At 44.1% G+C, this 27,055-nt stretch overlaps 1 protein-coding gene across 1 annotated transcript in view; it reads right to left on the reverse strand.

The window, feature by feature from the left end:
• Positions 1 to 27,055, reverse strand: part of LOC138569907 (macrophage mannose receptor 1-like) — a 1,155,048-nt gene that overhangs the window by 1,060,462 nt on the left and 67,531 nt on the right. The window contains exon 3 of the mRNA XM_069648336.1: positions 10,276 to 10,449. Coding sequence (XP_069504437.1) covers positions 10,276 to 10,449 — 174 coding nt within the window. The remainder of the gene's footprint in view (positions 1 to 10,275; positions 10,450 to 27,055) is intronic.

Consider the following 27,055-nt stretch of genomic DNA (forward strand, 5'->3'; position numbering starts at 1 on the left):
GGTTCCCATGTTTTAATTCATATGATCTTGTAATGTTGCAGGAGACTTGGGTAGTGGGGAGGCCTCAGTTGATGGTTTCGTGGTCTACTCAAAACATGTGAGGAAATGCCCAGTGGGTTGACCATCTGGAGGGCTACTAATGACGGTTGCCAATAAGCTTCAATTATCCTGCGTTGAGTTAAAAATGAACTTGGAGGCTTTACTCGCTTTAAAGTTCTACCCGTACAAAGAGCCGCATAGGGATATGATGTTGTTGGTAAATCGCTATTGGAACCCTGCCAAACACAAACTGGGAGAGGATATGGATGATTTGGAAGACCTATTTAAGTTTTAATTCCCAATGTATCAGGGGGCCTTCTCAGATCTGATATTAGAGCAAATAACAGGTAGGCATCTTGTTGGGAATACGTGCTCAATATGGGCCACTTGTTTTGGTTCACTGACATATCTAGGACAGGTGTTTTTGTTCTTTGACAGTCAGAATATGAAAATTAAAATGATCCTATGCATATAGACGTTACCCTTAGGTTTTGGCGTCAACACATGGTGCACATAAACGGGGCAATGAGCAGGCCTCAAACACACAATTCATTGTTACACATGAAGATGAACTTAAATGTTATTGACATTATCTGGAGATTTTGATTCTTTCCTACTTATTGTAGTTTCCCTTTATGTGCCTCAAATGTGTATACATTGTGGGTCTTCATTTGTATTGTTTCTACTAACACAAGTGTGTAGTAAGTCTTCAATTGTTAGCTATTTATTCCATAATTAACATTAGCCAAAATTCTTATAGGACGGAAGTTATTATTTTACTGCCCAATATTACCAGATTTAAAACGCTGTACTTCTATGGTGTATAGTGGAGCCATTGCCTATGTGTATGTATGATTATGTTCCTACATTAACAACAACACTCTTGTTAGTCATAAACACAACCACTTGAAAGGACTGTTCATCAAAATGTATTTCATATCTGATGTCATCAATGACATTTGTGATTGTCATCTTTGATGTCCTGGGTGTAAGTCTTAGCAGTGCACGGTGGTGGCACGAGTTATGGTTGCATAGCTTACGGTAACTGGTGAATTTCTGGGGGTTTTCGGTTTTACTCATAACCATAACATCCCTTGAAGAAAGTGTTTCTAATGCGAACAACCAATGTTAACACTATTTGAGGAACACATACAGCACCTCAACACTGTTATGCCCTCGATGTTTCAATGATTGTGTTTTAATGATATGTCTAGACTCTAAGCATGTCATTTGTTTTTCTCTGTCTCCTTTCCGCCTATGAGCTTTCATGTGTGCCAAAGCACCAAACCTTATTTGTGAGAAATCACAGTTATGTTTACTTTGCAAATGTACGGCTAAATGTTAATTGGCGTCAATGTTTTTGAACACCCTATAGTGTTGCGAAATTCTTAATTTAAGAGTCACTGTGGTGGAACCAATGTAGCTCATCTTGCAAGGGCAATCTATATAACAGACCACAAAATTGGTCCAACATGTGAGAATTTGTTCAATATGCCATACTTTGTGAACTCCACATGGTATGCTTTTCCCTGTTAGGGCTAGATTACAAGCCTTAGATTTATAACCTGGTTGGAAGCCATTGTGTCGCTTAGAATGATTAGGCCATAGCAATTTTTGTTGTTTAACCCTTCTTTTCGCATGCTAGGTGCTAATTTGTCCTTTAAAGGTGAGGCCTTGAAGTATGTAATTTGTGGGGTGGGGGCCAAAACATTGCTAAGACCTTTGTCACTTTTCAGAATGGACCAGAGATTTTAAAATACATGTCTGATTTTAGTTGATTGCACATTATATTGTGTGATATACCTAATGGTATCAACTGTACTGACTTTCTTCACTTAAGATTTTAACAAATCTTGTCTGGTTCTTAGCTTGGTTTTCTGATAGGTTTGATTGATGGTTTTATGTGAGTAACCTCTCATTAAGAAACAATTACCTATCGATTTAGCCGCAGATCGAAAATTGTGTTTTTTTGTGCTCTTAATAGTTCTCCATATGGGATTCTCTGTATGAGCGAATTAGGATGACTGTGTGTATCTAGTAAGGAATTGAAAGCTGCTGATTTCCTATACAACTCTGATGTGAGCATATTGTTCATGACTTTAAATTTCACATCCAGAAAAAACAATTCTTCACAGCTCACAGTCATAGTTAGTTGAATGTTATGTTTGTTGATGTTCAATCTACATACTCAACAAGTTTGTGCATTGGACAGCGCCATATGATGAATAGGTCATCTATGAAATGATACCAATGTACCAAATGATTAACAGATATATCATGATGTTCAGACCAAGCTATTGTGGCCTCACACCGCCCCATAAAGAAGTTAGCATAGGGAAGGGCCATACAAGAGCCCATGGCAGTATCAAACTGCTGTTTGAAATACTTTATGTAAAAAAAAAAGATGTTATGAGTTAAAACGAATTCTTGCATGCAGAGTAGCATTTCACTTTGTTTTTTGTAACTTATTTATCTGGAGTCTAGCTAGTATATACAAGCAGAAAATCCAGATTTATGGAAAATGCTATTGTAAAGAGATACATCAAGTGAGGACTTGATGTAATTACTTTCCCACTTGATGTTGACTTCCTTAAGGAGAAGGTCAGACGTATTGCTTATATAAGAGTTAAGGCTTTTCGCAAACACTGCAAAATTGTGTCAAAAAATATAGAGGTCTTTTTCATTAATGATCCCATAGAGAATACTATTGGATGACCCGGAGGTCTTAGCAGATCCTTATGAACCTCAGGGACCAGGTATGCAATCGGAGTAATTGGATGGTTATTCCTGAGAAATAAAATATCTTCCAGTTCAATAGACCTTTTTTAAACCATCCATTTAGGAGTCCATCATAGATGATCTTAGTGTCCAATAGTTCTTGTTATATTCTTGTCAAATAATACAAGTTCTTGTCCCATATTACTATTCCTCCAGCTTTATCCGCTTGCTGGATTATCACTGGATTTTGGGTGACTCTCAAATTGTATTTATCCGAAGGGATATGTTGACTAAGTTGTTTGAGGTCCTTCAGCACTAGCTCTTCAAATACATTGATCTTCTCAATGATTATGTTGGGACAAAAGGTGGACTTGACCTTTAGATTACTTTCTGTGCTCATATTGGTATGGATACCATACATATTCAATATTTCTTCTGCACTTAGATATACCATTTCTTGGTCCCCATCTTTTAATTGTCCAAACATGTCAGTGCTATTAGGTCTCCATCTGATAGAAGACTGACTTGATTCTCTTCCGTTTGTGATATTTATGGGTCTTTAATGATTTTGGTCATATGATATTTGGCCAATTAAAATGTTCTAGCAAACTTAATTAAGTCAATCCTAGATTCAGTAAAGTTAAAAGGAGACACTGGTGAAAATGAAAGTCCCAATGATAACACTGATTGTTCAGTTTGTGTTATAATTCAGTTTGACACATTGACTATTTTGACATTCAAGTCCTCTTGGATTGTCCTCTTGCTCTGAGTCTCTGACCCCACCCAAAGCGAGTCATACGACTTGATGTTTGTTCCTCTTGTCGATCGTTTGCCTCTTCTTGTGATTTGCTTGTGATGTTGCCTCTTCCTCTTCCTGGGGGTCTGCCCCTGGCTCTTCTTTCTGTTCTGCTGTCCATATGCAGATGTTTGAACTCCTCCAGGAAGTTTCAATGAACTGCTCTTACTTCACTGTCGGTCGATTCAACGTCTGAAGTGGTAGGGTCTTCTGATTGTGCAATTGGTGCTGTAGGCTGGATAGATTTGGCATTTAGTTATTCCTTGAGAGGATCATCAAATCTTTTGGCAGAGGTGTATATTCAGCCTTGATCATAATTTTCTTTATCACTTAAAAATGTTTCTTGTTTGCATAGCCGAATATTTCATTCAAGCCTTTCAAAATGTTCTTCCAGTCTTTGCATTCAGCCCCTTCTGGAGAATTAAGTTGTTCTTCCATAGTTTCTATTTCTGTGATCAATTTGACTTGATCAGATTTGGCAAATGTAACCAATGTTGCCATCATGCTGAAAGAACAAGCATTAGTAGCTCCAACCATTCTTCCAATATAAGAGTTTGGACACCTTCATACGCTGGTATGATAAATATTCTGAGCCCTCTTGGAATTATCCTTGCTTCAGGATATGTTTGTAATGTCATAGCTTCCCACCATTTACTCACTTCCCTTTTTTGTGTTTTTTCTGTGGTATAGTGAGTCCATCTGATAATGTGGTGGGTTCATCTTTGTTTCCTGCAGTTGTGTCTCCTTTAAACAGCACTTGGGCCGCTGCTTGACTTTTATCCCCAACTTGCTCAGCCATATTGGGTGATAAAATACCATATATTGGGTGTGCCTCCAAGAAAAAATGTTATGCACTTTTAATGCCAATTTTGAATAATATAAAAAATATCCAAACGGTGGTGCAGTTTTCTTGTATTGCACTACATGGCTTTATAGAAAAAAAAATACTTGTACTGGAATGTAGCACTACTGTGTGTAAATATATGTGGGTGCTGCTAACCTTGGTACTCTAATTCTATCTTTATGCGCACATCCCTGTAACCCAGGGAAATAGTAAAAGTTTAGAGATAAATAGAAAATTGAGTGATTATGCTTGTACCTGTGCGGGAGGAGGCTGCTCCAGCCAGACATGGGGGTGAGGAGGGAAGATGATGAGAGGGCAATTAAGTCATGAGCATTTGCCCACAATGTGACAAGAGATTTGCAATCCTGGACACTGGTGCAGTTATTTACCACTGATTGTGGCTGCTTTTCAGGACACAGGTAAAAGACACGTGGGTGGACAGCGTAACTATTTTTCAGGGGGCGGACACAACCCCTTGGGTTTTTTTGAGGTTGGCAAGCTCGCTCAAGTATTTCACTGCCAGGATTTTACTCAGGTTGTCATGTTCCCAGTGCAGCCGCTTACCCACAAGACAACAAGCACTTGTTTCATATTGGAATTTTGTTTTCCAGGGAATATCTCATGACAGATTGCTGGGTTTAAAAGGTGAGCACCTTATATATGTTGCCGGCATATATATTGGAACATTTCCTCTCTCAAGTAATTTTTCTGGTGTTCATTACTTTTTTTAAAGTCCAATGCTATTTTATCTTGCACATTTTCTTGTAAGGGGAAGGTCAATTGAACTACATTTGTATATTTCACTTTAAGATATATCTTCACTTACGGTGCGTATATTCATGGGTGTCAGCTCTTGATTTTCGCTATGGGGCAAAAGTACCTGGGCATATATTATTCTTGCAGCCGGTACTTTTTACCTTTTCTGTGATGCTTAAATGCAGTTAGTTGTGGTCATGCAATCACAACAGTCACAAAAAGACTGGCCATAACACAAGGGGCTTGTAGCACCCTGCTTAATCAAAGTGTGTGATCCTTGGCAAATAATTTAATCTCACTGCGCATTGCCTAAAACATTGAGAGTTCACAAAGCTTGCAATCTTTTATAGATAATGCATAGTGAGTGCAGGGAACTCCTGCGGGGAAATGGCAGCTCATTCAGAACTGCTTCCACTCTGCTTACTTTTAAGTAAAACCAGCCGAACATGTGCTTCATAGTTCTACACCAGGTGGATCCCTTGAGGAGCATGGGGCAGTGCAATACATAGAAGATAAGCCCCAAATAGTAGCCTTTTTTAAATGTTTGTCCCAGTCCAAACGCACATATAGGTGAACTAATTAAGCACACGCAATCCACGCCCTGCACTCCTTATTATCCACTGATGGAGACCTTCACAGGTAGCCAAACCAAGCAAGGTAATTACCAGGATATTTAAGCCCCAGCCTTAGTCAAGTGGTGCAGGTGGTTGAAGTAGGAGCGAGAAGCAGGAATTTAGATTGATTTGGAGAAGAGGAAGGAGTTTGATTGGAGAAAAGAAGTGGAGATCAGGCATTTGGAAAAAGGATGGCTTGAGAGCTAAGGAGAAGGTTGATTTTGGTCATCAAGAGGAGGACGGTGATTGAGAGATAGGAGTGAGTTTGTGTTACGTTATCAGGAAGAGGAGGTCAGCTTGGGATTAAGGGAGGAGGTGCATTGAATCATGAGGAAAGGTTTGGATTGAGAGATCAGGAGATGAGTTGGAAACATCATCAGGGGGTATGGAGGAGAACGTCAGAATTAGCTGAAGGAGGTAAGCAAAGCCATAGCTAAAAGGTTCAGGAAAGTATGAGAGGACATATTCGGCCCAGAGCAGGAGTTAGGGCTGAGACCATGACCCGAAGTGGTCAAGAACATGGTGGGAGCAGGAATTAGCAAATGCTGGCATCGATGGGGAAAACAAGAGCAGGAGAAGAGAGACATTGCAGGGGGCGATCTGGACACTCAAAGTACGAGGTGATGGAGCTCTCTGAATCTCACATGTGCAAACTGGCAAATCAAACTCCAGTTGGTTCTGTCTTGAAATCGCAGAGAGGCTCTACCACTATCTAGCACTCATAGTTGAGACACAGAGCAGACTTCTGAAGTGACATGTTGACAATGAGGTGTTCATATCCCACTTACAAACCAGGAAACATAGGAATAAGGTGAGAGCATATGCCTGAGACTGAGCAACAGGCAAGTACCCTGAACCCTGGTGAACTTTCAAGAAATCTTGACATTGTGAGAACTGCTGAAAGAGACTATCCTGACACCTTTGTTTTGAGTTTTATCCAGAAGATATCTTTTCTGTGTCAAAACAGAATTTAGAAAATAGCTGCAGCTGAAGGTGCGAAGACCCTAGTCGACCTATCAGACAGGAAGGACCAAATCCAATTGGTGGCATTCTGTGAGAATGCGGCAGCCGAGGAAAGGTGTTGGGTGAGAATTTGGTGGTCAACTAAGTCGAAAGCTGTGGAGAGATCAAACAGGAGCCAGATGGCCAAGTTGCCCTTGTCTTTGGCATCATCCATTTGGATTTTTAGATCCAGGAGGGTAGTTTTGGTCCCGTGCCTGTGTCTAAAGCCGGATTGTTGCAGGCCTAGGAGATTATTGTCTTCCAAATGTTGTTGTATTTGGAGGTATGCCACTCTGTCTAGTATTTTAAGTAGAATGGAGGACGGTTGTGATGGGCCTATAATTAGTAGGTATGTTGGGGGTCTAAGTTGGGCTTTTTGAGGAGAGGTAGGACCCACGCCTCTTTAAGGTCTTTGGGTACAGTCAAGGTTTTAAATGAGTTGATTAGTGCAGTGATGAAGGGGGCTAGGTCTTTAGCTCTGTCCTTAATGACTGAGGCAGGGCATACGTCGCCTTGGCAGTTTGAAGGTTTAAGGCTGGCAATTATGTTAACTACTTCATCCTCGGTTAGCGGGGCGAAGTAGAAGGGTGGGCAATCGGGACTGGAGGAGCTCTTTTTAATGTTTGAGTGGTCTTTGGAGGCAAGGCTAGCTTTTTTGGATTCTATCTTAGCTTGTAAGAGAGCTATTTTAGTTGAGAGTGCTTGTTGGATATTATTACACCAAGCTTTGTCCTTGATGCAATCATCTGTGGGAGGCACTGCTGATTCCAATTCTCTTAGGATGGAGAATAACTCTTTCGTGCCAGATTTGGCATTGTGTATTCTCAAGTTGAAGATCTCTTTTTTGATGTTTATGATAGTTGTTTTATAGGTGGCTGCTGCCGTCTAGAACTTATCTTTGGATGCGAGAGACAGGGCTTTTCTCCAGTTAGTTTCCGCTGCTCTTTTAATGTTGCGAAGAGCTTTTAGTTCTGCAGAGAACCATTTATTCATGTGGGCAGCTGGTTTAGCCTTTTTTAATTTGAGCTGAGCTATTTGATTAAGCGCTTGTTCCAGAGTATCGGTATAAAGTTTTACGCGGGAAGTTGCATTTGAGTTAGGGATGGGATGGTTAGCATTGGTGTTTGGGTTTAGGAGAGGTCTTAGGTTCTCTATGGTAATGTGTCTATTTCTGGTCGCAGTTTGTGGTGTCATGAAAGTAGGTACACATTTAGGCAGGTCTTTGGGTATGGAGAAGGTGATGAGATGGTGGTCCGTCCATGCACAAGGGGTAATGTCAATCAAGGATAGGTCACAATTGGCATCCGTCAACCAATCCAGGGATCTCCCTTTTGAATGTGTAGGTTTGGTGATGTGTTTTGTAAGACCTAAGTGGGTGATAGTGTCATTGAGTAAGATGGCGTTAACATCATTAGGGTCATTAAGGCCAAGGTTAAGGTCACTCATAAGAATAATTTGTGAACCAGGTTTAGTGTTAGAGGTCAATAAGTGGGCGATGTCCTCCTCAAAGGATGAGATGGCGCTAGGAGGTCTATAAATGAGGTGTAGAAGTATAGTTTGGGTGTTAGATAGTGGTATTTTGATAGATAGAAGTTCAGAGGATGGTAGACCTATGTTGGTGACTTCTCTAATGTTCAGGTTAGTTTTGGCAATAATGGCCACCCCACCCCCAATCCCTGATTTTCTACCAGCTTGGATGATATTGTAGTTCTCTGCGACGGCGAATGAGAGTGCAGGGCCAGCTGCAGAATGGAGCCATGTTTCTGTGACCGCAAGAAAGTCTAAGTGATTAGCGATGATCAGGTCTGCAATGTCATGAGAGTGGGATACCAGGGAGCGAGCTTTAATGAGGGCACCCTTGACTGTGGTAGTGGTAGGTGTTGTGAGGTCATCTAGTGGGATATCTACAGGTATGAAGAGATTGTGGCTATTGAGGGAGTTTGTGGGTATCAATAATACTTTCTTGTTTCTGGTCTGTTGGGAGGGCATCCTGTGATGCTTAAGCTTAGGGCCGGTGCGAGAGCTTAGTCTAGCATTTCTCAAGCCATTTGGACAAGAGACAAAATTATTAGAGTCATTGGGTAAATTAAGGCAAGAGCCTAGTCTTGTGTTTCTTGTGTTTCTTAAAAGCGTAGGACATGGACAAGAGGTGGGGGGGGTGGCAAATCTGGTGATCCATTCTATGGGTGACAGACCTGGTTCTAGGTGGGAAGTACTAATAGTATGTGTATTGGGTGAAATGTTAAGTCCTGTGGAAGGCAGACATTTAAGAGGTGATATGTTGTGAGGTAGTGGAAGGAGGGTGGCCATAGTGAGTGTCACTCTTCTTAAAGTGGACAACCCCAGACATATAACCTAGTGGAGAAGTTCATCCTGACCCAAATAACCTAATCAGGAAATTGGTCTTGGAGAGTCTGAAGAACACCTACGTCCATACACCATACACTGTACACCATACCTGATACTGGGTGATCTGATCTCCGATGTTTCCTCCTTGGTTACTTGTTGTTAGACCCCCACTCCCAGCTTTCTCTGGTTTCTCTCCTCCCTAACCTTGTTCTTCACCCTTTGATTGTAAAGCGCTCCATTGCTTCCCGGAGCTAGGTTTGCGCTCAATATATATAATAATAATAATAATAATAATAATAATAATAATAATAATAATGACAAACTATTGCCCTGGGCCTTCTTTGTAGCAAGCGTCCACAGTGGTCACTCCAGTCAAAATAGTCTACAGGAGAGAACTCCATGATGTCCTTGATATCTTAAAAGAAGGTTGGGAAGGACGAGAACACTTGGAAGGAGGAACCCCAGAGAGGGAGACAGACTTTACTTGTTCAGCAACTTGGACCAACAATATCTAGAGACCAGCCAGGAGAAGCGGGAGCACTTATATGATCGAAAAGCCAAACTTAGAAGGTTCAAAGTAGATGGCCTTGCACTAGTCATCCTTCCGACCACAGAGAATTAACTATGGACCAGGTACCATGGTCACTAGTGAGTCATGGAGGATCTCAATGCCCTTAACTACAGCGTACATCAGGATGGCCAACACATGTCCTTCCAAGTATATGGCGTAAAATGGTACTACCACTGGGCTTTGCCTGGAAAACGCCTATCCCATCTCTACAAAAAAGCCAAAACTGCTGCAGTACATTCTCCAACTCCACCTTGAACATTCTTATGCACTCACCGTTTGACTGTTCAAACCATAACATGTTATCTCCACGGTTTGAATGCATCAGCTGCTTCTTTGCTACATTAAACATGTCTAGAACCTTTGCAGTGACCGTCCACAATGTGTCTCACTGACAGGTGGTCAACATAATAGGTAAGAATTCCCACCTTCATATTTTACCTTTGCATTTGTTTCTCAAAACCTGAAGATAATAAAATAGAATGCATAGCCTTTTCTTTCCCAAATACTTTTTCTCTTAACAAAAATGTTCTGTACGTGTTCATGAATAACAATCTAGTACCCAATACTTAAAATAAGGAAGACTTACATTTTGATGGACAAAAACCGTACATTTTGTCTTTGTCGTAAAGAGGTGTGGTTGAGCACCAGAGTCGGTGATCAGTTCTGCCGTCCATTGTGCAGTCTGCATACCATTTCCCAAGAAAGCTAAAGGGAAACACACAGGGCTGGCCATTGGAATTCCCTTGCAATGTGAACAAATCTAAAAAAAAAAGACAGCACAATGGAAAAGTCATGAGCAAATGCAATTGCAAATAGTGCTTCATTCAGGGATATCCCATGTTGACATTTGCTTTTGAACCTATGATGCAACAAATCGAACAGTTCACCAACTGACACACAAAAGCAAACGGTTTCTAGTGCATATGGGTTACAAAGTGCGTAATGGTGCCGAACAGTAAAGCATGTGGGATTTGGAAAGGCTGCATGCTTTATCCTTACCTCACTACCCATAATGAGACCCTACATTATGTTTACACATGCCATCTTTGATTTATCGTGCCACATTAATTGCGGTTGGTCATTAGTGGACACACCCCACTAATTACTAAACCTCCTAAAAGTCCACCTAAAGTGTGGCATGGTAAATACACCATTGCATTCCTTCAGAATGAGACAATAAGCCCAGGTGATGTCTTGGATACTTTTACTACATTCATTTAGAGTGTGACAATATCCCCAGTTGATATGTTGGATACTGACAGTGTTTTGTGAAAATCTGTTTTACCACCAGGTAAATGTGGCAACTAAATAAGAGAAAGCCAGGGCATTCCCAATGTTAACTTGCCACACATGCCTGGGTTAGTTGCATTTGATTTACTTTGCCATGATGTGATCTGCAGAACTACAAAGCCATACATATGAGGTGTATGTTCTGACACATCCACAACTTCTAACAAAAAGGAGGGCGCCAGAATAAGGACAGTGGAGATGTGATGTAACAATGCAATCCAACTGCCTTTATCATAGCATGTACCCCCAAAGAACGTCATATGGAACACACAATACATGTTTGCATTCAATTGCTACTGAATTATATTGTGGCACCCCTTCCTTGTTAATCAAAGACACATTCTTGATCTGTCTCTCTTTTACCCGCATGAGTGTCTATAACACATTTTCACAACATTATAATATAAAAACACATACGAATATCAATATATGGTCTCTATAAAGTATACAATATGTGTCATAAAAAGTCCCCGAAATTGGAAACCTCTGTGTCAGCAGAAAATAAAAAAGAACAACATTTTTCAGTCCTTTAACAACTAGGGGACCTTTCCCAGTGAGTACTTCTCTGCATCTGAAGATGACTCAACGGGGTCTCATAGGTTAGAGGGACAGAGAATTATGATAACATCAGTCGTCAATGCAGGTATCTGCTGAATGATTGCAACATACACCTGGATTTGAATGTGCTGTTGTTAAACTAGTGACAAGTTGTCTTTCACTAGACTCATTCCTCAGATACAGTAGATCTGTGGTTTAGGAGATTGGTTGACAACTACTCCAAAAATGTTTGGAAACCCGTGGTGGAAATATCCACAGAAAACAAGAATTGAGCCAGCTATTTCGCTCGGATGACCTGTAATATTTCTTTCTCAGGTCTTTGTGGATGCCTTCTGGGGCCGCAGAAGGTAATTTCACTTGCCCGATCCAGTCTCTTGCCTGACCGAGAGCCTCCTTTCAAGCTCCGTGGGATTGCCCCTGTTATGCCATCCTCGCAGTGTCTCTTTTTCTTTAACATGTCCAAACAGATGTGCTACAACGGATCTAATTGAAATGCAGTCCTGTGCCTCATTGATTCTTTGCATTGTTAGGTGTTTTGTCCACATATCGTTTTCCACATGGGCATGTGATCAGATAAATCAGTGTGGCAGTTGATTCGAGATGTTTGCTTTTAGGGTTGGATAAATCAATGTCTTCCTATATAGAGTGAGCTATGAAGTTATGTGACATTTCTGCATGTATTTTGGCACCTCAGTTTGGGAGGTACCCGCATTTGTTCAAGGTAGGTTGATTCTGTATCACCAGTTCACGTGTACAAGCATCTGCCTTCACCAGCCTGCAAAAATGGGGATATCTAAAAAAGTGATCTGCTGTTTGTCAATTGATCCCTTGAATGTGAGCTGTTGTTCCAGAGAACGTAGACATTTTATGAATAATAATAATTTAGCATTTATATAGCACAACGAACACTCAGGCATCTGAACGCTGCTTACTATTACCCACGGTGTGTGGTGCTCATTTATCGACCTCAGAAGGATGAAATGAAGAGTTTGGCCTTGCCGGGATTCAAACCTGTATCCGCAGGTTCTGCAGATATGTCAAAGGGAGCGCTCTACTTGCTGTGCAACGAGACCGGCTACAAGATTTTGTTCTACAGGATTTTGTTGTTCCTTCTTAGATGATCAAAATATAATCTACGAATATTCTCCATCAGATGAAATGTCGGTAGAAAACTTTATTGACTGTGTATGTATCTCTCTTCAAAGAAATCCTCTTGTACGTTGGCTGTAATGGTAGCTCCCATGGCGGCCCCCACACTCGGGTGGCAAAACTGTTTCTTCACTGAAAACCATGGAGCCCATTTTAATCAGTGGTGTAACGTGAATGAAAGGCGTAAAAGCCTTGTGTAAGGCTTTTACACCTTTCATTCACGCCATGCCACATGTGCATTCATTTGTATGGCGGAGAGGAGAGGCGAAATGCAACTTGCATTTCCATCGCCTTCCTTCATTTCCATCCCAAAAAATGCCACAGCATTTGTGCCAGCATGCATTTACATGCTTACGCAAATGCTTTAGGTTCCAATGAAGCCTGGCTGCTTTATGCACCAGCATAAATCAGAAGAAATTCATAGAGATCCATTGTAAATTCTGGCATGGTAGTGTCATGATTCCTGCCCCTCATGTCCCCAGCCCTCCAAGATGTCAGCCGGGAGCCAGGCCACAATCACCTACATGGCCCTCAAGGGCCTCTCCATCCCTCCAAAGACCCACTTGGAGTCAGACTTGGCGCTTGTGGCACCAGACTCACTCACTCCCATAGGATAACATTGGGGATCGGACTTGTAGTGCATTGATGGGGACAAGATGGATTCCCCCACATATTTCGGTTCCCAGAACTGCATGTGCGGTCTAGTCTTTTGGGTGTGGTTCAGCCCAGAGACACCTGGGATACCCAGAGACTATTTAAGCCACACCCAGGCTGAGAAACATGCTTTGCGTTTTCTCCACCTGCAGCGTGACACTGACTGTGTTCGGATCGGTCTCCAGTAGGCCTGCATCTTTCTTCTGCGCTCAGCTCCTGCAAGAACAAGAACACTGTTAGAAACAGCCTTACCTTGCGGCGCTTCGGCCCATATTCATCGCTCCTTCTGTTCTGCGGGCATCTTCAGCGGTGTCATTCCCATCCCGGCACACCGCTTCCTAAGGAAAAGGTAAAAGAACAGAAAAAAGACATTAGTGAGCATTCTGCAAATCTTCGCTTATTTTTAAATACTGTACGAGCTTCAAACGCTTACTTGAATCCCAGCCGCTCTGAGGGAACTCTGTCTCTGGAACTTCTCATCCATCTGCAAGAGGGAAAAGACACTCCAGGTTAGCGTGGAAATATCTAGAGGCGCCGCATACCGCGCTTACCCACCGCATTTGTTCTTCATAACCAGCATCCACGCTGAAAACGTTGCGGCACCTAAAAGACACAGAAAAATAACTCAGTTCAATGCAAATATGAAAGGGGTGCATCGTGTATTGCGCTCTCACTCACCTTCAGCGCTACTCATCTCAGCAGCACGCCGCCATCCCTGGACACCGGCCATCATCTAAGGAAGGAAAGGAACAAAGTTAGAGAACTGTTCAAAAGACTCATTATACTTACCTGTCGGACTCTTGCCAGTGAAGTAACTAGGCAGCAACGAGCCCGCATCAATCAACGTGCCCCTGTGCTGAAAGCAGGACGGAGACTATCCAAGAAAACAAGGCCCAGTCTCCAGTCGAATAGCCTCCAGAGAAGGGTTCAAGGTCGTAAGAGGTGAGAACAGGCTGAGTGACGTCCCCGTGGATACCAGGTGAGCGTTACAGGTAGGCAGTGTTTACAATTAAACACTGCCTGCCATTACAATTCAAAGCTGTCTGTCATACGAGCATTGTAGGCAACAAAAACACTGCCTACCATGTGGAGATGGTAGGCAGTGTTTACAATTAAATGCTGCCTGTCATTACAATTAAAAGCTGTCTGCCATACGAACATTGTAGGCAACATTTAATTGTAAACACTGCCTACCATGAGAAGATAGTAGGCAGCGTTTATTCAAATGTGCAGCGCAAAAGGCGTTTAGAGTCCCCTAAAATGTTCCACTCTCTAGGAAACTTCGATATTTTACGGATTCTTTGAAAGGTGCCAAAGTTATAGGCATCTGAAGAAATCATCAGAGTGGCAGGCAACGACCAGTGGTCCCATTGGGTGAAATGGGGCACACAATCATGACTGCAAGCCATGCCCCAGTAAAAGTAGCTCCCGGACATCGCCACATGCCATGGCAATAGGCACATCAGATGTCTATGAGATGTCGTAGTCATGGCCAAAGACATTCCTTAGAAAAGCCAATCACTGGTAAAGTTGTGGGGTTTTGTTGTTTTGCACTGGAACCATGATGTCCATTTAAACACCTTTTTTCACAGAATCTAAAAGGCTTTTCTATAATGCATGTAACCATAGAGCCCCTTTTTCTGGATGTTCTTGTGATATTCCTGCAGAACCCACTGAGTATGGCATGCGGCCAGGACTAGAAGATATTTTACCCTGTGGACAGGGGTGTTGAAAGGACTGGAAAAGATCAGGGCCTAAACTAATTTCGGGACTGGCAGGACTCGGGGCTAGCTAGCATTTTGGTTGTAGCCTCTGAGCTTCTATCCGGGGCTATAAAGAAAAGAGCCGGGTCTATAGCCCCTTACGCCCCCCCTAGCAACGCCTCTGCCCGTGAATGCCCTTTGACCGTGACACAGGCACCATCAAGCCAGCAACTGCATTCACTCGACCGGGTCTCTGGCAATGCACATTAGGCACATTGCCCAGGTCGTGTGCTTGGCATATGAATCTGGCAGCCCCATGAACCACAATGTGGCCACTGGACTTGGCCTGAGGGGTATTACCAATTACAAGAAATCCCACTAATCAGCTTCCTTCCCTTGCCGGACAGAGTGAGTCAACTTAGATGTATATTCCAAACATCAATTCAACAATCAATTTTGTGTGTACATCTTTCTTCATTGCGACTTTTAAGGGTGTGAAAACCAGAATATGAACAAAAACCTAAGTGTCCTGAAGACAGCACCAGCAGGATTTGCAATAGGGATTACTTGCCTTGCCTATTCTTAAAAGATATATTCCCATGCTGGTCCTAGAAACACATTTCTATAAAAGTGTTGGCACAGTCCGTTTGGCCCAGAGAAATTGGGAAGGGCTTAAATAAGAGCGGGGTCTTTTCTATAAAAGAGAATACACCCCAATAAGGCATAGAAAAGGTTTTTTTAAGCATATAGTTCTATGCTGTTAGTCGCAATGAAGAAAGATGTACACACAAAATTGATTGTTGAATTGATGTTTGGAACATTTTTAACGTTGTATATTGGAATTGTCAAATTGGTATGATAAATATTAAAATATGTGCATTTTCTGATAATTAAATGGTGAAGTGCCCTTTTGTTTGGGTTTAAGAATGCAAAAAATTAAGTACATATACATCTAAGTTGACTCACTCTGTCCGGCAAGGGAAGGAAGCTGATTAGTGGGATTTCTTGTAATTGGTGTTTCATTATCCTCACCCACTCAGCCCCTAAAAAGAGGATAGGCACAGCTCACGTAAAACTCAATATCTGAGGGGTATTACTACAAAATATCGCAGACATCCGTGTGAAGCCTAAAATACCAATTATTACCAGCCCCATGTCACTGCATATATATGTGGGGGGTGGGTTAAGTTAATAAAAAATGTGCAGCGGGCATGGGATTTCCGGGAGTCTTCCCCTGCATAATTATGTGGAGAAATGGGTTAAAAGAAAAAAAGAATCAACATTTTTGGTTTTGCAGTAATGGATTTGATATTTTCACATAGATCCTCCTGAGGCCATCTCCAGTGGATACTTTGCCAAGAACATGGCCATTAGGCATGCCCATTGCACTCCTTACTATCTGTGTCGATTGGATATTGCCTGTAGGCATGTGCAGTGCTCGGTTTGCCTGGGGGATAGCCTTTAGCCAAACCTCAGGCACCACCTACACATCCAATGTATGCTGTTCGTTTGCCTCCTGTCATGGTCAGTCCTAACTTTGCCAGGATCCATGCCACAGGCACCTCCTAGTCACTCACCTTTTCCACTGGGCGTGGAGTACTGTGGCAGAGGCATGAAGAAAGGCATGGCCAGAGGGTTCCATGTCATTTCATCGCGGGATATTTTTTCGTGGTTTTTTTTTAACCGCAATTTTTTTATGAAAAATCCCATCAAATTTTTTTTGATTATTTTTGGGGGGTTCCCCTCCAACCCCCGCATTTTCTTTAATTTGTATTTATTCCCAAACACACACACCCCATAAATATATATAATTTACTAACCCCCCTAAAAAATTTGATGGGTTTTTTCAAAAAAGAATTCGCAGCAAAAAAACATCCCGCGATGAAAGGACGTCATACCGGCCAGAGAAACAATGTGGCCACCGGTACGTCTGGTGTAACTTTGCCAAATGTGACTAGGAAATATGTGTGGGTTACCGACACAGGAGTTCAGTAACCCCTGAATACTTGTGGATCACATTTGAAGGTGCTAACCAGCACCACTGCAGCCCAAAGCACTCCTTTCATTCCCTCTCCCAATTGCTCACCACAACATTGCTCCCCATGAAGCATGCCAAGAATGGCTTACACTCCTATTTCCTGCGAAAGAAAGCGATCTAGTATTCCCCGCTGCCTCACAGGGCACCTATAGGACAATGGGGCTTTGTGTGGAATGGTAGCCTGGCCTCCAATGTTTCAATAATTTGGGTAACCTCGAACCACCTAAAGTATGAGTTGCTCGGTTTAGCTTCAAACCAGTGCCCCCAACACTAATCAATGGACATGGCTTGCCTCCACATCCAGCGGTTAGTTTCCCTAGGGCATGGCTGCTCAGTGTGCATGTTGGGCATGCCCTGGTGTATATACATGTGGGGTATTGTGATAACTTCACACTATGGTGCAGGTGTATATGCGAACACTTGTATGGATATGGCATGCTATGTGCTGCGCACCCTAAGTTTATCCATTTGCCAAGGAGATCAAATTTGGTTTTCCCTAATTTGCATTGCACCTGTTCCCTGCATCATCCCACAGACACATGCACACAGAGACATACAGACACACAATGGTGCTCTTCTCAATACATTCAATTCCGTTGTTCTCTACTTATTTGCTCATTGTACGTGGGCTGGAACCAAAATCTTCACTTCAGCGGCCCTAGAAGAAAGCAGGAGTAAAGTTTCGGGATATCGTTCCTGCAATGCGATATGGTTTTGTTGACATCTGGGCACACGCCCAACCAGAGGCGTTGCTAGGGGGGTGCTAAGGGGGCTATAGCCCCGGGTCTTTCAGTTGTAGCCCCGGATAGAAGTTCAAGGGCTACAACCAAAAGGCTATAGCTAGCCCCGAGTCCCGCCAATCCCGACATTAGCTTAGCCTCTGATCTTTTCCAGACCTAACACCACCCCTGCGCCCAACCCCTTGGCGTGTCTCCTGGGGCGATGTCAGTTGGTCTCGAGGCAACGCAAGCGCATTTGTAAGTCTTAAACTGAAACCCTGTTACTGCTTTCTAATGTGGTTTCCGTGGACAAGGGCCAAAATCCTGCTGTTTCCTGACAAGAAAGGACTAATTAGTGTCTGATTTATAAGGAGTAGATTTTTCATAGTGTGCGTTCTGTTCGCCATTGCTCTGTTTTGGGAAGTACTCTTGACTTTCAATGCTTCCTTCCGGTGTAGATGAGTGAAGTGTCAATTGAGATGTTAATTGTATTCTCAAGCCTGCTTTGAAATGAAGTGTTGTGTGTAACGTGTTATGGTGTATACATTTGTATAAGAGCATTGCAGTATTTTTTGCAACATTACATTACCTGATCGAGTATAGTGTACAAAATATGTAGTGCAGTTTAATAATATCATTATGCTGGAGGATTGTTGCCCCGCCTGTTGAGGTCAAATTCTGCCGGGAACATGGCTGTTATTTTTACTACCAGTGTATGATATGATATATGATATGGCATTTATAACGCAAATATACACAAGTGTTTTAAGGAGTGACTAGGCGAGGGGGAACAGAGGGAGGACAGAGACACTGATCTTACCAGGTCAGGTGACATTGAGATGGTACAAGTGCAGGGGAGAGGAGAAGAGAGAAGTGTCAGGATAGGGGGAATGGGGCTGTGCTGTACATGGGAACACAATAACAAGAAGTGCGGCCAGCAGGTGGCAGGTGCAAGGGTAAGTGCGGACAGCGAGTGTTCCTAAGTGCAGGTAGGGGACTCTAGGGTTAAAGATACAGACCGAAGTGCAAGGGTTGGTAGGAGGCAGTGCAGGTGGACAACTGGGCGGGCAAGGTTCTGGGCCATGTGACCAGTGCAGTATCAGACAGAAAATCAGAAGGGGAGAGGAAGAGAGAAGGCAGAAGCAAACAGGAAGGTATTGAGGTGCGTCCGGAAGCGGAGATGGTTCTCCTCAAGTTTCAGAGAGAAAGGGAGGCTGTTCCAGAGGGAGGCCCCCACCCAAGAAAAAGATCTACCACCAACTCGTTGCTTGGAGAAGCGACTGACCCTGAGGGATTTGGGGGCAGATGAGCGAAGAGCTCGAGAAGGGAGATATTTAGGAAGAGAGAGATATTGAGGACCCTGGACCCAGACGGCCTTGTGGACAGTGCAGAGGGTTTTGAACTTAATCCTTGCAGTCACTGGGAGCCAGTGCAGAGATTTCAGTACTGGAGAGATATGACCCCTGGACTTGAGGTCAAGGACAAGTCTTGCAGTCCGGTTCTGGATGATTTGCAGAGGGTGGAGAGTGGAAGCAGGCAGATTTAGAAAGAGGCTGTCGCAGTAGTCCAGCCTAGAGAGAACCAGAGCTCTAGAGACAGTGAGCTTCTGGGGGAAAGAGAGGAAAGGAAGAATACCTCTAAGGAGGTGCGTTTGGTAGTTTCACTTCTTAGAGACGTCAGAGATGTGAGGATAAAAGGAGAGTGTGGAGTCGAAGATGACCCTGAGATTCTTAGTCACACAGGTGGGAGCAGGAAGAGAGCCAAGGGAGGTCGGCCAGAGAGTGAAAGGAAAGGAGGGTGCAGGTGTCCGGTGAGGAGGATCTCCGTCTTACTGGCATTAAGGCAGAGATCATTGGCGGCACACCACTCCTGGATAGCAGAAAGACAGTCAGAGTTGAGAGAAGGAGAAGAGGTGGCAGAGGGGAGCCTGAAAACAATATGATTTTCATCCGCATAGCACTGAAAGTTGGAGCAGAGAGCAGTAATGCGGTGGCCGAGAGGTGACAGGTATTGGTTGAAAAGCCATGGAGAGAGGTTAGACCCCAGGGGAACATCACAGGTAGAGAGTGAGATAGAGAAAAGGAAGGACCAAGTTGGACCTGGGAGGGTCGATCGGGGAGGAAAGAGGTCAGGGCCTGATCGACGATACCCATGTTATCATGGAGACGATTGAGCAGGATGGCATGGTTGACCGTGTCAAAGGCAGAAGAGAGATCGAGTAAGATGAGGACAGAGGGGAGATCACAATCAAGGTTAGAGAGCAGGTCAGGATGTACAGGCGAGCAGTTTCTGTGCTTCTGGCTGCTCTGAAGCCAGACTGATGGTCATGGAGACAGCCAACAGATTCAGTGTGAAGATTAAGCCGGGAGATAGACAGCTTTTCCATGAGTTTGCCTAGGAAAGGAGTGATGGAGATCGGGCAATAGCTGGGCAGGAGAGGTCGGCTGAGGGCTTCACGAGAAGAGGGTGAACAAGAGAGTGCTTCAGGAGGGAAGAGAAGGCTCCAGTGGTGAATGAGTGATTTCAAAAGTCAGCCAGGGAAGGAGTGAGGGTGTCAATGTGGTCCTTGATGGTTTTGGAAGAACAGAGAAGAACCTGTTTTGACGAGACTTTCATAGATCAGACTTGTCTAGAAACCTTGTCAGGGAAGAACAGTGGAAAGGAAGAGAAAGAAGGAGGAGAAGTTACCGCGGGGGGGGGCGGAGGTAGAGGAGAGAGTAGAGGGGGGAGGAGGGTGGAGGAGGAGGAGGAGAGAATGAGAGGGAGGACAGGATGTCTTGGGTTTTAGAGATGAAATGAGAAGCCAGGGCCGTGCAGAGGGCCTGGGAGGGGACAGGCGAAGTAGACACTGCAGCAGGATTGGCCAGCTCCTTGCAGATTTTAAAGAGTTCGGCCAAGTTGTTAGATGCAGCTGAGACATGGGCTTGGATGTGGGCTCTCTTCTTAGTGTGGATGAGGAGCCAGTATTGCCTTTGGAGCAGGCGGCAGGCCAGTTTGTCAGAGGATGCACAAGATGCTAGCCATTTCCTCTCAGCCACCCTGCGCTTGTATTTAAGGGTGACGAGGTCGGAGTCATACCAGGAGTTGGCTTTGGGCATCAAGCGTATCCTCATGACAGGGGCAAGAGTATTGAGACTATCAGAGATAGAAGAGGGGAGCATGGAAAGGGCTGTGTCAGGATGTGAGTCAGCCAAAGGTGGAGAAGGGGAAGAGAAAGTGGCGGCGACAGGCTCAATTGACTTCATGGGTCAGATGAGCGAGAAGGTAGGTGCAGTGCTGGAGTTGGCTTGGCCTGAGGAGTAGAGAGGGAGAGATGGGTGGAAAGGAGAACGTGATCACTCGAGGAGAGATGAGTGGTGAAAGGGATAGAGAGGGGAAGGTCTGAGGAGATCAGAACGCCCAGAGTGTGCCCTGTCAAGTGAGTCGGGACAGAGGGGAGAATAGAAAGAGAAAGAGAGAGTTGCAGAGGTTATAAAAGTGTCCAGGGGAGGAACAGGAAGCATGCAGGTGGATGTTGAAATCTCTGAGGAGGAGGAGTTCAGTAGTTGAGGCCAGGAGAGAGGAGGAGAGGTCCGCCCACTCAGAACGGAAGGAGGTGATCTGACCAGGTGGCCAACAGATAGGAGCCACGGTAAGAGAGTGGCCAGGGGAGAGAGAAAGTCTACAGACAAGGCATTCGAAAGAAGAGTAGGCCTGCATAGGAATGACAGAGGCAGGAATCCACTCCAGGAAGATCAATGCTATGCCCCCTCCAGGTCAAGTTCTTCCAGGAAGCAGCAGATGTCAGAGGAGTGTATGACGGCTGAGCGAGAGTTGAAAGTGGCAATATGGAGAAGGTTGCCAACCTGGAAAGACTTCTGGGGAGGGGTACATATCATAGGTACGCCCTGCGGAGATGTAGAAGGAGCCTGAGGGAGGGCAGAAGAGGAGAGGGCAAGGTAGCCCAGGAGGAGGCAGACAATGGTAGCAAGGAAGCCAAAGGGGGGAGAAAAGGGACAACTGGAGAAGAAAGGAAATGTATGAGGCGAGGGAAGCATCTATCAAAGAGGAGAAGGTTGGCCTGAGGGCTTTGGACCAAGACGGTGCCATTCAGGTAAACATTAATGATTACCTTAGAGGAGTGGAAAGGGGCCAAGAGGGCCTCCCACCAGGCGCCACCATTGATGGGAGATGAGGAGAAACGAAAGAGCAAAGAACCTATATGAATAGAGCAATCTACAGGACAGCAGAGCAGTCGACAAAATGACAACCTACAAGATAAAAGAATGCAGCAAAACACCAAGCATACAATGCAGAACAGGGCAGTCAATGAAGGAAAAAAAAACACATAATAATATACAAAGAACAGAGCAATCAACACAATGGAGGGGGAGCGAGGATGCAGGAGGTTGGAGAAAGGCACGAGGCACACGCGATCAGGAGTTGCGGGGAACATGCGGTCAGGGGGTTGCGAGGGACCACGCAGTCAGGGACACGCCTCTTCGAGCGAAACCAGGGTGGAAAGAGCGAGGAACCACGCAGGCAAGGGCGCGCAGGCACGAGTGTGACTGAGGATGGAAGGGTGCTGGGACGCACAATGATCACAGAGGTTCAGAGGAACGCGAATAATGCAAGTGTGGCCATGGATGGAGAGGGCGCTAGAGCACATGCGACCGCAGGATTGCGCAGGAAGTCAGGGAAGGTGAGGGCATGGAGGCGCATGCAATTGAGATTGCGAGGGACCACGCATCAGGGGATGTGCGGCGCGTGCAGAGTCAGCACAATCGAACATTGCGAGGGGCCACGTAGGTAGGGGAGGCGAAGCGCAAGCGATTCGAGGGAGGAGGAGGCGAGCGCGTAGCAGACATGGAAAGATAGGCGCAGAAGGGTACGCGATCAAGGAATGCGAGGGGCAACACAGGGAGAGGTGCTGGGGGGACAGGAAGGAAGGGTGAAAGGGGAGGTCAGGAGGGGAGGGAGGGGACAGTTATCACCCCAATATTTATATATAAGAACTCTTTGTTGACATTCCTACCTGCCTCTCCAGCCTTACTGTTATTTTGTATGCCCGTGGATCTGGTAGGATTCTTCTACGAAAGACACTCATTTCGAATAGTCGATGTAGACAATTCACTTTTCACCTCCTTGCCAGTATGATATGATACGATGAGTCATTTACAACGCGCCTGTACACAAGTGTTTCTAGTACTATTACAATGCGCTACACAGCATGCAGGATGTCACTGCACATCATTTCTTTTACATGTGCTACAGAGTGTCGAACCCCACCGGAGCTGCTCCTGCATCCAGACACAGTGCCTTAATGATCCCCAGGGGAGTTGCTAGGTCTGGAAAAGACCCGGGGCTAAGCTGATGTCGGAACTGTTGGGACTGGGGGCTAGCTAGTCTTTTGGCTGTAGCTCCTGAGATTCTATCCGGGGCTACAACCAAAAGATCAGGGGCTATAGCCCCCTTAGCCCCCCCTAGCAACGCCCCTGATGATCCCAATTGCCAACTCCATCCAGGAATCCTTCAGCCTCCATCATTCTAGAACACACTCCCTTGGGAGCAAGAGATGGTAACAATAGTAACATTCGAGTATGGGTAGAGCTGTTGCATGGATATGGGTGGCTCTCACAAGTACTACAAAATAGCATATTGCCACCAAATGCTCCGAGATTCACACCATTGCTTTATTTCAAATTACAACTTTATAGGCATATGTTAAGTGCTCAGGCCATATTGCATGTTTTCACATCATATGCAGTGCTGGATTATACATTAGACCATGTAGGCACCGGGCCAATGGGCCCCACTCCTTTTAGGGGCCCTGCGACAACGGATCAAAATAAAGCAGTGCAGAAAATTGTAAAAGTATTAGGAGATAATTTGTGAGAGGGGCCCGACATTTCGACTGCCTGGTGGCCTCCACAGGGTTTAATCCGGCACTGATCATATGCCCAATTGCAAACGGCCATTCACAAATGCCCAGTCATGGCAGGTTTACAGGTCTTGGCCATTTTATGATACACCCTACTAGCACATCATGGTGACATTCAAGTATTTATACACTGCTAGCATTTTATTTGCAACTTTCATTCTGCCCAGTTCACAAACCATAGTCAAAATCCATTATGTCAACTTTGCACAACATGGGCAAATTCTATTATTTCCGCATAGCATTTTATGATCAGATAACTATCCGATTAGCCACCACAGCATGATACCATGGTCAGATGGCATTATGTCCATTATGACTAGATTTCATTAGACCCAGACAGCACAGCATGTCTAGGTTATACAATGGCCACTGTGACAGATTATGCTAAGATTCTGCTTACAAAACATAGTCACAACCTATTATGCCTTGTTGGCACATTATGGTCAGAATCCTTTATACCAAGTTGGCAGAGCATGGTCTTATTCCAGTACGGTCAGTTAGCACAGCAAAGCCTGATTGCCGTCTGATGATTTAGAAGATAGCTATGTGTGTTAAACGTTTTTTACAGAGATCTTTGATAACAGTAACAAACTTTGGCAAGGCCAATTCTGACATTCCTATTGCCGAGGGCGATATATCTGCATTTGGAGATAGTAACAACTACTGTGTTACAAAACAGAATACCAGCAATAGATTATGCTACCTATAAAATGAACATAGCATCCATATAGTGCACTTCTAGAGCTCAGTTCCTACTGTAAAAAGTGAGCAGCTACCACCGAAGAAGAGCATAAAGTGTTAGTCGGGAGAGATTATTAAGTCGCCAAATTCAAGAGTGTGGAGCCAAGGTGTTGAGTCTCAAATTGTGGCTTTTCCGCCATTGTATACATTGATTCTGGACAAATCATCATATCTCACTATATAGTTTGGCACTGTCTTTTGTGAACATGTTTGCCCTCTCACTTTCTGGTGAAATTGCTTAGGCCATGCTTCCCTTTTATGTAGACCTTCTGATTGGAAAGGTTCCTAGACAGAAAAGAGCTGACGCAATGTCACAGGCCTATGGGAAGCTTCTTTTCAGGTTTGCTTATTTCTTACAAAAAACTGTTTCAGTTTTTGTATAATTCCAAATGTTCTTCTGCACATCATGAATTATAATCCAGAAGTCTATCTGTTGGGTGATTTTAAGGCTTTTAAGTACAATGTAATGGAAACTACTTCCCTTGATAATGAAGAAGGTTAAGGTAAAATCATTCACCTTTAGCATGACTTTCTTCTATATCATATTTTACTGTTGTGTCATGTTAGGGAGAATTCCCAGAAATGTGCTAATTCCTCTCTACCTTAGAGACCCCCAGAAACTTTGCTGGATTTTGAGGACTTGAATTTTTTACCTGGAGAGAGTGAGACACTTTTTCCCACTCTCTCATGTATTTTAATGTGATTTTGAACTCTGTGTTTCTATTGGTTGTGGAGTCTAACAAACTCATACGCATCATCTTTTACATTGTGTCACACACCACCTTCAGTGCAGTGGCACAGGGAAGTCTTTCAGATTCCCAAAGGTTTAAATACCTTCTCTTGAATAAACTATTTTTTCCAAGAGCAGTAACGTGAAATTGACTTTACTTACATTTGTAACTTTCTAGACCCAGCACGCACTATCTTACAATAGGGTGCTGGAGGGGTTACTTATCATCCCCTTTGTCTAGCTTCTCATGTAACATTTTTATGTTACCCTTTCCTCGATGAATGGCTGGTGGCAGTGGTTTACTTTTAACTACTGTGGTGTGCATTTACCGCGGGCTGCGTTCGCAGCTGCAGTAAAGCACCCAATGGTGTCATTTTTGTCAAAATGGCCCTTTCTTCTTTTTTCACCATTTCTTTGTGGAAAGGTCCTTCTTGAGATTTACTCTGCGTGTCAAACCAGGTTTGGTCCCTTTGTTCATTTTTCCTTTGGCAGGATTCACGAGTGAAGCCTGCCTCTGGCTCCAGGGTATCAGGCGGGGGCAGGAAGCAAGGGAGGTGCCGGAACTCCCTGTGCTTAGTTTCTTAGGGGACAGGAATGCACTCCTAGGTCATTGGATGGCTGGCTGTCTGGCAAGGACAGCCACCCTGCTGGGTGACTGACAGCTAGGCTGGAATGAATGGGAGAAACCTGCATAAAAGTCAAGGCTTTTTGGCATGGAAGGCAGAGTCGACCACTGGACAAAGGAATCCGAAGAAGAACTTAAAGAGGATGCCTGCTGCAACTTGTGGACCGTTGGTTTGCCCGGTGAAGCCCTGGTGTTTGTTTGTTTGTTTGTTTATTTATTTGTATTGCGTGCCAGACCCAAGGGTAACTGGGCGCAGTGAACAGAATATACAAAGCTTACAATGTTGCATAGAAATTACAGTCTTACAGCAAATTACAATGTTACATAATTAAAAATGTACAATAGTGATAAGTCTTTGATGGTACATATGCGCATTCAGATAAGTAACATAACACAAATTAAAGTCTTTCAAACCTTACATGTTGTTGTCATTGAGGTGTTTGATGAGATGAATTCTAAAGTGAGGGAAAGGTTGGTCTGATCTGAGGTTGTGTGGCAGGGCATTCCACCATTTAGCGGCTAGCACAGGGAAGCTTGTGCCGCCAATTTTGGCAAGTTTAAATCTTGGAATTTCCAGGCAGTTGGAGTTGGGAGTTCTTGTAGGTCTGCTAGAGATTTTTCTTCTTATTTTGTCCATCAGGTAAAAGGGGGCAGCATTGTTGAGGGCTTTGCGCGTCAAGGAGAGCATTTTTAGGTGAAGTTTATTGTCGGTGGAGAGCCATTTGTATTGTTGTCTAGTGGAGGAGATATGTTCCCTTTTGTTTATGCCTAAGGCGGCTCTAAGGGTGTTATTGTGAAGGATTTGTAGCCTTTTGGTGATAGTTTTGTTAGCGCCGCTGTAAAGGGCATTGCAATAATCGAGTCGTGATAGTATTAAGGCTCTCGCTAGGATCATGCAACTGTTGTTAGATAAGAAAGGTTTACCTGCTCTTATTAATTTGCAGGTATAGGCTATCGTGGAAGCTAAGGAGTTAACTTGTTTGGCAAAACACATGGTGGAGTCGAGATAGAAGCCTAGTGTTTTTACTTCACTCGAAACCTTGATGCTATTGCCATCTATGTTAAACGTGGAATAGTCCCTGCCTAGTTTGTTGATATTGGCCTGCGTGCCCAGAATGATCAGCTCAGTCTTACCATCATTCAGGCAGAGGCCATGTGATGCCATCCATGCCTGAATAATGAGGTACACCCTATTCACCAACTCCCTGTCCTTGCTGTGATCCCAGAAAGCGGGAGGAG

Source organism: Ambystoma mexicanum, chromosome 2q (genome assembly GCF_040938575.1).
Source record: "Ambystoma mexicanum isolate Mex_15411 chromosome 2q, UKY_AmexF1_1, whole genome shotgun sequence".
NCBI classification, from domain to species: domain Eukaryota; kingdom Metazoa; phylum Chordata; class Amphibia; order Caudata; family Ambystomatidae; genus Ambystoma; species Ambystoma mexicanum.